This window comes from Xiphophorus hellerii, chromosome 7, assembly GCF_003331165.1.
Source record: "Xiphophorus hellerii strain 12219 chromosome 7, Xiphophorus_hellerii-4.1, whole genome shotgun sequence".
Classification (NCBI taxonomy): domain Eukaryota; kingdom Metazoa; phylum Chordata; class Actinopteri; order Cyprinodontiformes; family Poeciliidae; genus Xiphophorus; species Xiphophorus hellerii.
The window spans coordinates 8,863,091-8,876,739 of NC_045678.1; the positions used below are offsets into that span (position 1 = coordinate 8,863,091).

At 40.0% G+C, this 13,649-nt stretch overlaps 1 protein-coding gene across 1 annotated transcript; it reads right to left on the bottom strand.

Annotated features, from left to right (window-relative positions):
- Positions 1 to 6,946: 6,946 nt before the first annotated feature.
- On the bottom strand, positions 6,947 to 11,255 carry LOC116722640 (uncharacterized). The gene is made up of 2 exons (XM_032566808.1): positions 8,342 to 11,255; positions 6,947 to 8,261 (listed from the first exon to the last, which is right to left on the bottom strand). Exons 1-2 carry the CDS (start codon positions 10,268 to 10,270, stop codon positions 7,527 to 7,529), a joined length of 2,664 nt encoding a protein of 887 aa, XP_032422699.1. The 5' UTR covers positions 10,271 to 11,255; the 3' UTR covers positions 6,947 to 7,526.
- Between the last annotated feature and the right edge of the window lie 2,394 nt (positions 11,256 to 13,649).

Sequence of the window (13,649 nt, forward strand, 5' to 3'; positions counted from 1 at the left end):
GCTTGACCTAAATGCCTTGTAGGATCTGTGACCTATTAGCAAGAAGAAGATGAAAGATACCAGACCTCATAGCCACAGGATCATCTTCTCCATGCTGCTGCGCAAGGATACAGTGATTTACGCAAAAGTAGCACCGACAAAGTATAAAGTACATAAACGGTACAGTTTCAACAAGTTGACATTTATGTTACACATCCTGTTTTATTGGTCTTAAGAAATTATATCATCTGAGAAACCGAAGTTTGTGTTTTCATTAGCTGTAGGCCATCATCATCAAGAATAACCAAAACACTTTAATATTTCGTCCACCTGTAATTACAGGGTTGGAAGTTGTAGGTACTTAAACAATGTTAAGTTGTACCACAATGTAAATTAAATAATGTTTAATTGTAGGTACATTGTGAATTAAACACTTTGAAGTCGATCCTCTCCCAGGTGGTCTTTCTCTGGGTCATTGTCATCTATGAGCTCTTTACTTAAACGACCAGCATGTGATTTGGTCTCCGGACTCATAGTGAGCAGTTGTTAAGGAGAGCAATGGCTGAAATGCTTTGTTTGACAGGATATTTGAGTAATCTTCATTTTTCCTCAGTCCACCTTTTGTGTCTTCCCAAAATCTGTTTGCTGTTCTCTTAAAAGGCGCGTAGCCGAGTCTTGACCTCAGCACCGGTCTCCTGACTTTGTACCACGCACTTGTGAAGTGGTTTGGTCTCCCCTGTTTAAAGGGTCAAGTGTTGCTTGCAGAGATTAACTCAGTCACACGCCTTGCTACTCAGCTTGATGTTTGTGCGCTTTATTTAAACTGCTTTCTGACGGCGTCACCTTTGGAGAACAGACCTTGAAGTGTCTCACACATTCCTGCCTCATATGGAATGACAATATTTTAGCACTTGTTCATCTTTTCTTGAGATTTTTCCAAATTAGTTTTGCGTTGTTGGTCACCAGCAACACAACGTGTAAGATTCTCAAAAGTCAAGAAAATAATTGCGGTTCTTTTATCAAGCACTTCGGGTTGGATTTTGTTCTCAATTGTACGAAGGAGGAAAGTCAAGAATTCATAATACAGTAAAAAACTATTTGGATTAAAGCTGTTGTACCTCTGCTTCCCGGTTCACCACATATGTCGCTTTGTCAGTGAACACGATTCATAGATCTAACTCATTGCTCATTTGGCCGACGAAAATATTTCATTAATGTTTTTGTTTGCAAAGTTTCTTTTTCTGGACAAAAACTAGATGAAAACTGAATGAAAGTCATGCAGAATGATTAGAACTGTGACAAAGAGGTAGCTAAAGGATTTTAATTTTCACATAGAACGACAAACTTTGTTATATTTTACTGAGATTTTTTACATAAATTAAAACATACTTGTAAAGTGGAAAGAACTGTTTACAATTTATAAATCAAAAAAAAATATTTGGTGCTACGCCTCTATCAGCCTTACATATACCTACGTACTGTACGTTACTAAAATCATGGCTTAAGTCTTTTATTTTATTTTTTTGCCAAAATATGTCTTAGGCAAAAAAAAAAAGAAAGAAAAATAATAATCATTTTGGCAAAAAAATATATATATGTAATTTTTTTTTTTTTTTTAGGAAAGTGATGATATCTGGGAAATAAAATTGGTTCCTTTGCTCTTTGTAAAATCGTATAAAATCAAATCTGGGTGCAGGTTCTGTATTGGATTTAGCACCGGACTTTAACTGGGCCGTTTCAACACAGAACGTCTGTTTGATCTAAACTCTTCTATTGTCTGTTTGTTTTGGTTTGTTTTCCTGCAGGAAGGTGAACCTCCGGCCAAGTCTGAAACCTTTTTTCTCTAACTTTTTCTTTTTTTGCACAGTTGCCCTATAAAGCTCCAGCTATCTCCCTATTGACTCTGACCACTTGTTCCTACTGAAGAAAAGCCTTCCCTCAGTACATGTTACTGTATAAGGTGAACTGCTGTGTTAGTTTGGTTTTTTTTCTGCCAGACAGCATTTTGCATGTGGGCCAGAAAGTTTATTTTGGGTCCTGCCAGCCCAGAGCACCTTCTTCCACATATTTGCCGTTTCTTTTTTCCTCTTTTTGTTGGTATTTCGCATTAAATCCCAATCAAATATAAAGAAGTTTGCATTCAGTCCCAGTAGTACGAACACTCTGGGACTGAATGGAATACAAGTCAGTGCGTGATCGGATTGCAGCTTACACGCTATATTCAGGTGAAGACGCTGCATCTTTTTCCTGGGTATCATGATTTCCCACTTTGTTCCCTGTGTGTCTGCAGCTGTGGTGAGTCATGGGCCAACACCGCTGCGCTGTAAATAAAATATAACAAGCCGACTGCAGAATTAGGTAAGAAAAATGAGCGAGCTGAGCGAGGAACAGGAAAGCTCGATGACAGGACGGACAACAGGGGCTGGAATTAGGGAGGCTGGTGAACTGGGAACAATGGGAAAACCGGATAGATCATCAGCTAGGAAGCAGCTGAGGGGAAGTAGATGGAGCTGCAGCGGAGGAGGGGTGGAGGCAGGAAGGCTCATTCTTCAGAGACAAGAGATGCAGCTCAAACAGAACTGGACATTTCAATCTGCACATTAACAGCCCTGACTTCACTTCTGGAGATATGCCTCATTGGTAACATCCAGTGGCAAAGGCAGTAAAACACAAATCTACACCTTGACCTGCATTTCTGCTTCAAGCCGAATGTGGCTGGATGCATTTTCCCTTCCTGCTTATGCTGCACACGAAATACCTATAGTGGGAAAAGAGTTTGTGGTGGAATCTAATCAGCTGAAGATGCAAGGAAGGCTAACAATTCAGGTTTAGAACCGTTCTCTATTTACACTGTGCTATATTTGAAACCATTCTATTCTAAAACTAGAACATTTCTAAAGAAATTTAAAGGGGCCATGCCCGTCAGTGGGAACCTAGCGTTCTGATGCTAAACATTAGCATCAATGCTAAGGTAAGCAACAATGTAGTCAATAGCATGTCTGCACATGCTACTCACAAACCTGTTGACTAGCATGGACTTACTCCATTCAGTATCCCAGTGGTTCCCAAAGTGTGGGGCCATTTAGGGGGGACGGGGGCGCAGGAAGCGGTATGGATGAATGAAAAAAAAAAAAAAACAGTTGCACAGAAGTGTTTCACTGTAAAGATGGTTGGTAGTGTGTTTTGTTGCAACCTGAAGTGTGAAATAAACTTCAGTGGAGTTTGAAAACAAAATATGTGTATAGGTTTATGTCTGGTTGAACGATGTGTGTGCCCCGTTAATTTTATTTTTTCTGTTTGGTGGGGATTTTATTGTAATCCATAGTGAGAGGGAGGGGGGGCGGAAAATCTTTGGGAACCACTGCAGTATCCAAACATTTGTGTACAAGCTCAAATTAGCTGAAATGCTAATGCTATCCTACAGGCTGTCAGAGGCATGTGGGGTATAACTAGCATGTTGTCTTACTTTGGCTTGCTCCAATCAGTGTACTAAACATGGCTAATCAATAAAAAAAGATATAGCTAAAATGCTTATTTAAAGGAAAAGGCTAATGCTAATGTGCTGCCTTGCCATGGCAGGCTCCAATAAATTAAAATGATTCCATTGCTCTCCTACCTATCCTGGCAGGTAGGAGAGCAATACCTGCCACTATTACTACCTGCCACTAGTGGAAGACTGCCACTTCCACTAATAGTTCCACTATCAATCTTCCTTCTCATAAACTACATTTCCAGCCCTCAGGTGAGACCGTGAGCAGCTCTCCAGCCTATTATAGATTCAAAACACTCACTTCTAACGCCCATGTAGATCAGCATTAACATGAATGTAAATGTACGCATTTGTGGTCCAAAGTGGTGAAGAAGCATCTTGAGAAAAACCCACTCGTGTGCAGCGTGAACATGTGAACTCAACACAATGAAAGCGTCAACCTTCTGCCCGGTTGGCGACAGCCGTCGCCTGCACAGCATCGTCTGAGGCAGCAGGTCAGCAGTTTGACAAATCATCTGATCGTTTCTCTCCTGGGTGCACCTTGTTTCAAAAAGGTTTGGACAGGTACACGCTTACCACCATGTTGCGTCACTCCTCCGTCCACCCCCACCTCCAACACCTTGTAAGTGTTTGGGAAGACAAGGATCCATCAGTTTGACTTTTTTAAACAAATTGCTTTGTTTTGTTGAGGAAACAGGAGGTGCAGCGTTGCCCTTCTACATGGACAAACTGTCAATAGTGGATCAGAATATTTATATATTATTTATCTATTTATACTTATAGACGGCAATGACTTTGTTTCTCCATCTGTTGTTGAATTTCTTTAGATCGGGACACAACGTGCTGCTTTGTTTTTTAAAATCGTTTAGCCCACTTCATGTTGTCAGACAGGCTCTCTTTACAAAAAAAACCCAAAAAAAACCCAGACTCGACTACAAATAATATTGCTCCTGTTCAAAATATTTTTGCAGCACAGACTGTTAAGAGCAGCTACGCAGTCAGGAGGCATTCACAGGCTGTGACAAGAGACTACCTAACAACCGATGAGCAGCTGGCGGGGAGTGAGGAGGAGTTTGATGTGTGGACAGGTGGCTGTGTGCTACGAGTCTCTCACATGTGCAGAAAATGTACTTAAAATGCAAATAAAGTCCTTATGTTACACATCACTTGGCAACAGATACAAGCGAGTGGGAGTTTGATCGAAGGGGCTCCTGCCTCAGTTCTTGAGCAAGTTTTATTCGTTTATCTTTGTTTACGTAAAAATCCACTCGTGGCCGACTTGTGTTCGATTCCCGTTTAGTGTCAACAAACTGTCCAGGCACTTAAAGAGCCTAAAACATGTTCAGGTGAAAACAGAACAGTTTTTAAGCATTTGAAAGTACTGAAAAATATTCATATTTAAAACTGAATTATATTTTAACCTTTTTAACATCGCTCTAACTTCAGTTACATCTTTTTATGTTTGCAGTTGTTGCTGGTCTTGATGATAATGTGTGATCAATTTGGAATAAACTACCCTCGTTATTTAGTGACTAGCAAATTGATCAGAAAAGAAGCACAGCAAGGAGAATGTTCTAGTTATTTTTATTAGTTGTGGGATGAACAACATTGAAGCTGCAGACGTTTCCAAAAAGCATAGAGTGTGACTTGTTGGCCTTATAGTAAGTGAATATTTTATTATTATCTGTGGGCTAAACTGAAGTGAGGAGAGCAAAGTAGAAGATTCCAGCTTTTCATTTAAGTGCGGTCATACTGTGATTAACGATTATCTTAAAGTTAAGATGAAAGTGAAGCAGAATGCAGATTAGGAGTTTAATCTGTAGAGCAGCCATTGTCCTGTCACCGTAGCAAATGATCCATTTTTAGATTTAGTCTTTAGGTTTCAGAACAGGAAGCAAAAAAAAAAAAAGCAAAAGTGTCAATCTAAAATGTCAACAAACCTTGAGAATGAAAAATGTTCTGCACACACACAGGCGGCATCAAAACGCATTTGCTGTGGAAACACACCAAGCATAATCATTATTGGTAGAAAGACAGAAGAGGAAATACACAAGTATAACCAAACACATAGTCAGTGCATTAAAATAAAAAGGTTATATCTATAACTTCGCAATATGTTTGAATCCACTTGACAGGCTTTCAAACTCTACACACGTTTATGTTGGATTGTAGTGTTGTAAAGTAGTTTGTGATGCTTAACACGCTGAATTAAATCATGATAAGAATGACTGACTCCAAACAGACGTTTTGCTTTTTTATTTGTCTCTGCTGCCATCAAATACTGAACAGCAGTTAAACACTTCTTTGGAGCTTAGAAATTAACCAAAATGCACACAATACACTAAATTTAATATATAAACCCAGCATAAAAATAAGGCAATATGTATAATTGGTTAATTTTCTTTTCTTTTTTTGCTTTGTAGCGATGCAAAAACTGCTATACTGTTGTAAAGCCCAGCTTAAATGTTCTCATATTTGTAAGGATGAGCAGCTCACAAAAACTTTATAACAAGTCTTTCTAAAATGTACTCAGACTCGTACCTTCAGTCTTTGTTTAGCGCTTAAGATTTTATTTGAAAATAGTGTTTATGTCTAAAATTGCCTACCGATCTGCGTATCGGTGTATAAATGTGTGTGTGTTTGTGAGTGCGAATGGGTGAATGTGACTCTAGTGTAAAGCGCTTTGAGTGGTCAAAATGACTGGAAAAGCGCCATATAAGTTCAGTCCATTTACCATTAAATCCTGAATACAAAAATGACTACATTTCACTCAAACATGTGAAAACCAAAATAAAAATTGGAACAAAGTCTTGATATTGTCGATATGTGACCAATTTAAGGGCTGATTTATGTTTGATTTCCAACTTTACTAGGATTCTGTTCTTTAAAGTTATTATAAATATAATAAAATACAGTGAACCCTCGTTTTGCGTGGGGGTTACGTTCCAAAAAGAAACCGTGATAGGCGAAATCCGCGAAGTAGGAACCTTTATTTTTTTTACAATTATTATACAATGAAATTCTCCATAATACATTGAAACCAAAGAACAAAACCTTTTTACAGGCCCAAACATTTGTTTAACAAATAAAAAGTACTGTATAAACTTTTTTTTAAATTTTTTTACAAATAACTACTGTACTGTAAAATAATAATTTTAATATGAACTGAAAGCGGATTCCCGTGCCCAAATTGCGGAGATCAGCGCCGCCCCACCGCGACCTGAGTCATTGGATTAGAACGGGAGAAAATAAAAAATGATTATGAAAAAAAAACAAAACAAAGTACAGTAGGACAAATAGTGACTCACGTGTATTTCACTGCTCTTCTGACTGAGCCTCTGCATCCTGACTCCGCTCTGTAGCGGGTTTTTCTCTAAAGCCCGCGGTGCAGGTGTGTTTTTTTCGAGAGAAGAACATAGTTATCGGTAGCTGTTGTCGCTCTTTTTTCTTCTGGGCAAAAAGATTCTTATAAACCGACATGCCACCATCGATTATGTTAAATCTGGCAAGTTGTTTTACATACGTGTACATTTTAAACCGCAACGTTGTTGACACACAGGTAGAGAAGAAGCGGAGAGACTGTTTAGCCAATCAGAATGCAGAACACAATGCACGATGCAAATCCGTGAAGCAGCGAGACCGCGATATAGCGAGGGTTCACTGTACTACAAATGATGTAACGCCTCTCGATTGTAAAAGCTACACAGCAAACAACAAAATAAAAACAAACTAAAATACTAATGGTAGATAACCTTCACACAAGCTAGGCAGTTTTGAATCTTTACACGCTTATATTGCTTCTTTTTTTAAGGATACCCTTAGACTTACAAAGGCAACCAAATGTGTCTTCCAGCTACTGCAAACTCAAAATTATACTGTACCATCGTCAAACTGATACGATGTATCATCCTTACAGACATATCTGACCATTACCACATCAGCGGTAAGACGAACTAGATTGTTTTTATTATTTTAATACAAGTTCTAGATACCAGTGTTTAACTCACCAGTTTGTCAAACCTTCTCCTTAAATGTAAATAAGGTCAATTTAGTCATGTCACCCTTTATAATTGTAAATCTTAATGCAATGGTGCATGCTGTCGGACACCGCTAGTTGCCCGTCTGGTAATAAGGTCAGGCCGCGTGGGCTGCTCAATCCCTGGCGTACGATGGGCCAGCCCACGCCTTGAGCAGAGTACAACACAATTCTGTGCTGCTCTCCCCAGTCTGCAACTAAGATATTGCTGTCTTTGTCGATGCATATGCCCCAGGGACATGTGAGGACTGGTCCCATGCCAGCACATACGCCAAGAACTCTCACTGTGTTCCAACTTGGCTCCAGAACTTTGATGCAAGGCACTCGTCCTGTTTCATTGCCCCTTTCGGACACTGCTACCATGCCTGAGCTCAAGCAGGTTGCCACCAAGTAAGGCCTGTGGAATCCGGTCACCACTGTGCGTTCGAGCCTGGAGCCCGTTTTAGGGTCAAGCTTCAGGGCGATGAGGGTACCTTTTCTGATATCAGCTACCAAGAATTCATCTAGTCTAGTTACAGCCACACCTCGGGGAGCTTCTAGCTCATCCTTTGCAGTGCCCAATGTAGATCCTCCAAAAGTCTGGAGCAGGCGACCATGTCGGCTGAACACAAGCAAAGCTCTTTCTGCAGCACAGCTTAAGGCGATTAGACCCTTGGCATTGACGGCAATGTCAAAGTAGTTACGGCATCTTCTAGAGGAGCCACTGATGTTTGGTGAACTTACTTGCTGAAGGACATTCCCCTGAGGGTCAGTCACCTGTTTGAAAATGTACATTCAGTTAAATTTTCAATAGTAGACATTATATTTATGCTTAAGATGATACAAAGAAGACAAACCTGGACACGTGCATTTCCGCAGTCAACTATAAAGAGCTGCCCCTGTGGTGTGGCATGGATACCACTTGGCAGGGTAAGATCAGCCCGGCCTGAACCTTGCCTCCCAAATTGCCTCATGAGATGAACACCGCTTGTGGTGATTTCCATAAGCAATGGATCGACCTCTTCCTCCAACTCCACGAGGGATGTCTCTCCTCTTTCCTCTCTGCCTCTCTTGTGTTCTTGAGAGGAACCATCTATGACTGACATTGACACTGACCTAGCCACAGGGACTTGTCTTAACCCAGTTGTGGATTTCTTAGACTGTGGCAAGATGCTATGACCAACATGATTAGGGTATGAGAGGATCTGACCGCTGTCAAATTCTCTACTTAGAGGTGGTGAGGCTGAGGTGGAGCTCAACATGGAGCTGAAGTTGCCACTTCTAACTTTGCATAATTCTTGCTTATTTGCGCCACTACTAATCAACGGCCTTGTCTTGTGTGTTAAATCCACTGCCGACTTGGACAGGTGAAAACTGTGATTCAAAGAGCCTTTGTTCAAACTGAAGTTGTGTGATGGGCTAATAATAAAGGTATAGGTGGAGTCAAGGCTGTCTGCTGGAGATGGCGCACGTCCAGAGTCACCTAACGTCCCCAGAGAGTGTTCATCAGAAGACTGGCTAAGACGAGAGTGTGATCTTACTTTGGAGGTAATATCTAGGCAGCTTTGACTCACCAAATGATCTCTTTGAGCCATCCTAGGAGATGCTAGTGTACTACTAACATAAGGTCCATTATTCGAATCAAGTCTTCCTTTTCTTTTTTCTGCCCCATTGCTATCTAGGCTCAAGCAACGACTCATCTTGGCAGATTCCTGTCTTCGCTCAGGGGAAGGAGACGCTTTTCTACTAGTGGCCACAGAAAGAACCTTTCTCTGATTAGAGGGTGAGCAATATTTTCCAGCATTGCTCATCGTGCATACCATGTCCTTTGCTTTAATATCCTTATTTTTAGCAGAAGGGACAGTCAAAAATAAGTTCTCCCCTTGTTGCTCAAAGCAACTTTTATCCATCTCATCAACTTGGGATGCTTCCCAGGCAAACTGTTCACATTTAGGCAGCCAGTGGTGTATCTTTGCAGAAGAAAGCTTCTGCTCTTCCTCTGACTCTATATCACTACGGTTGAAGAGGTTGATCCTTTTGACCGTCCTGCCTGTCGGTGATGTCCAACCCTGTCCTTCTGTGCTTTTTGCCCTTTTAGAACTTTGTTGGTTTATGTCTTCACAATGCATCTCCTGTGAATGTAAGGCACACAGCTTTCCATTTGGCCCACAGCCTCCAACATTCAGACAGAGATGTTGCTCTTCCACTCGAATGTCTCCGAAAGTTACTGCATTGGGCTGGGAGCTTGGTTTGAAGTTTACTTTCTTAAGAGAAACAGAGATTTCCCAGGGCTGCAGGAACTCTGAAATCTCCTCTAGTAAGGGGTTTTTGTTTGGTCCCTTTTCAGATAGAACAGACCGATCCATTGTCTGGAGTCGTTGTTGAAACCGAACCAACTTCTCAAACCTTTGCTCCAACAGAGACTGACTCACCCTGGCGGCTGCCATGTTCTCTCTCTCAACTTGTTCCAAACGTTGCTGAGTGTCCCGATGGTCCTGCTCCACCCTCTCCAGCAGACGCTTCTCTTCTCTGCGTGCTCCGAGGATCGCCCGTTCTACGCCTCGCTTAACCGTCTCAATCTCAGTTGCATGACGTAGCTGAATCTGACGTAACTCCTCCCTGGCCTGGGCGAGGTCGCTCTGAGCCTGGGTTGCCCAGCAGGGAAGCGAATGATGTGGAGAAGAAGATGAAGGACCATCTGACTGAGAATCTGGACTTTTGGGGTCTGGACCGTTTGCTTGGACGGGACAGGTTGAACTGCTATCGAGAGGGGTTCCCACAAACATCTTGAAAGGATGGTAGACTTTGTTCTCAATATCTGGAAAAAGAAAGTGAATGAATAATTATTATAAATACAGAAGATATTACAGAAAGATTGTTATGAAACAAGAAAGGGACATATTTTTAGCAGGGACTTACAACAACGTCATTGTACATGGGCCCGATTCATTGGAAGAATCATCAATCTCACGTTATTCATTTACATATATAACAATTTGATGACAATGATGGCAGTATTTTAGTCCGGTATTCCCCAAATGCACAAAAAGCAAAATAGCATAACTTAATCAGACATAACATTGAAATATATGGACACACTCCTCTGACAGACATTGACAGAACCAATGGTTCTGACAAAATATTGGTTCTGACACTGTTCTGTCAGAAACAATATTAAGTTCTACAACAGCTTCAAGCTCATCTGTTGTATTCAAGCCTCACTTCCCACGAGCATCAATAAGCCAGATACAGACCAATCCATGGTAAAAACACTCAAGAAAATTGCAGATAGGATTTTAGGGTGTATCACTTTATTTTGTTTCCAAGTATTTATTTTGTGTGTGTGTGTTCTTTGTGTAAAAAATCTAGCGTTGACTCTGTCGTGCGGTTTTAAACATTTGATGTTTCAATAATCTTAAAGCCTGACAAAAGCCTGCTATGGGGACAGACTGTTTCTCTTTTCAGCGACTGTGGAAAAGATCAAGCGACGGGCAAGAAAAGGTTTGAATCCAACACTGAGAATTCGACTTGTGTTTAAAGCCGTGATAGAAAAGGAATCCAGAGAGGGCAAGAGTAGGAGGTACTGAGTGTCAACAGTACTTCTCTGCTCCCCGGTGCTGAGAGAAGATTTTACTTTGATATTTTATTCATGAAGTGAATAAAGTGATGCAGAGAAACAGTAGTCAAAGTTAGTCATTCTCTATAATAAATATGTAGGAGCAATTTTTTTTTTTTTTTATACCTAGGACCAAATAGAAAAAACTTCAAATGGTTTAATGTTTAAGCTGCTGTCGTACTTTATCTTGTTTTGCCATGACTATTGGCATGTAAAAAAAAAAAAAAAAAAAAAACGCACGACATTGGTCTAAATGTGAGAATATGATGTGCATTTTGTGGAACATCAAATCCTGTCATTAAATGATTCACCCTCATTTTTACAGTGCACACCCTTTAAAATGTGAATTTATAGTGTGTAGGATGGGAAATGGCACTTTTCCTGTTGGATCACTGCAGTGAGATTCGCATTATCCTACAGATATCTATAGCAGCCTGCTGGAGATGTTATGGAGCATGCTACAGTATAAAATGCTCAGAAGCCGAGACTATGCATTACTTACTTAAAGCTGAGTATTTTTCTACATCTTTGAAATACGAGGGAGATAAGCAACAATGTGATAGCGGTACGAGGAATGACTACAAGTAGGCCGTTTTAGCACAAACCGTAACAACAGACGCAAATTTAACTCAACTTTCCAGAAGTATATTAACGGTAAATAATTTTAAAAACAATTCTGTAAAATTCTAACAAGGTTGTCGACACAGAAATAAGAATAAATAAGATTTTACACTGGGTAGCCTTGTAGAACTGAAACGTTTTCAAGGGCAAAGCACCATTTTTTGTTTTTAATGGTGGTGTGAGAAAGTTGAGGTGAATTTACAAAATGTAACTTATTATTCAGCTGAAATAGCCACCTACGCCCCTGGGCTTTTACATTAACAATTGAACATTTTGAAAGAAGCTAATTTAAATTGAGCTTTTAATAGTTAAATTTAGGTTTTCTTGACAAATACATCATGTCCCACTGGGAATTAAATATTTGTAATGAGAGGATGGATTTTGTTAGCTTCATGCATCACTGGCTCAGGCAACTTGTAGATTATTTATGGTGAGAGGAGTAATCGAGGCACTGGGTCAGTACTGCTCCTTTGTCATCTGGTTCCTGATCATATTGCAAAACTACATTATGCATTAGAGGGATCCGGTTTCACATCGTATGACCCGAATTTGAAAGAGCAGAAGAGATACTGCTAAAAAAACACAAACAAAAAAAGTCAAATGTAATGAGATTATTTAATTGTGTTCAGAAAGAAATTTTCTGCAACTTAATGTAACACTTTCACCTTAAATAATTCAACATTAAAAACTGAACAATAAAAAAAGTAGCTTTCTTTTATAAATAAAAGAGGGAAAAAAACCCCACAAAAACCCCAATGCATCACTTTGCCTTACCGGTCGTCCTGTCACGGTGCTGCAGTGATCCTCTGCTCTTCTTCACCACATCGCTCACCCACTTCACTTTTCCCACCAACCTTTACCCCCGCTCTCCCTCACCATTGTGCAGTTTTTACTTCTTGTTGGCTGTTGCTAGGATACTGCCAAGCTGACTCCAGTTTCCTCTGTGTGCAAACTCTGATACATGTGCATTCACTCTTGACATTTGTCTTGCTTTCAGAGCTGTGTACTTTGCGATTTACTCCGTCTAAAAGTGTTTTAGCTGCGCATTTGGAGTGATTAATGCCAACTTCATGCTAGCAGCCGTCTGGGTGTCACTGACGTGAAATAGTGGATTAACTTTCCTCTTTTTTTTTTTCTACAACAGAAGCATAAATGATTCAATTTCCCTCTTTTTTCCCCCCAGATATAGGCGTAAAGATTAACATTAGCAAATTACATTAGCATCAACGCTGATGCAACGTCTAAGAAGTAACGTCTTGGTAAACATTTCATGAGTCTGTGATCCTTCCTTCTGCATGGACTGAATATGAAGGCGTGACTCTGGTCAGAATGATTTCCATTTTATGATTGGTGCAAGTTTTCATAGTCAAGCTAGCAGCTAAAATCAGAAAAATAGTTCTGTGCAGAAGATTCAACTCCTCCTCGTTCCTTTCAGAAAGACAAACTTACAACATTTTATCCAATTAAAATAGGTCATTTTTCACTTGGTGTTTTTAAAAAAAATTTATTTAGCTCTTGTTTTGATCATATTATTCTCAAACTCTACCCACTTTGAGAACTTTCCTACATGCTTTGACCGCTGATGATTGAAATAAATTTGATAACATGTGCATACTTATTGTGAGGAAATGCAGTTACATTACCTTTTCCATAAGAAAAAAATATATCTGCACTAGAACAAATGTAAACAGGGTGTGCTATAAAATCCTGGGAAAAAGTACAAAGAAATTTACTGTAATTTCTGTTTGAGCGTTTGAGCAGCATTGTGTTTATCACCTTAATTAATCAAACATTTAACTGAACTACCAAGACATTAAATCTGACACGGCTGTTCAGCACATGGACATGAAAAGGAAATAAATTGGGATAAAATGAGGGCGCGGATTAGTGGTTGGGAAAGTGACCCAGAATTACAATTTTTATGCTTT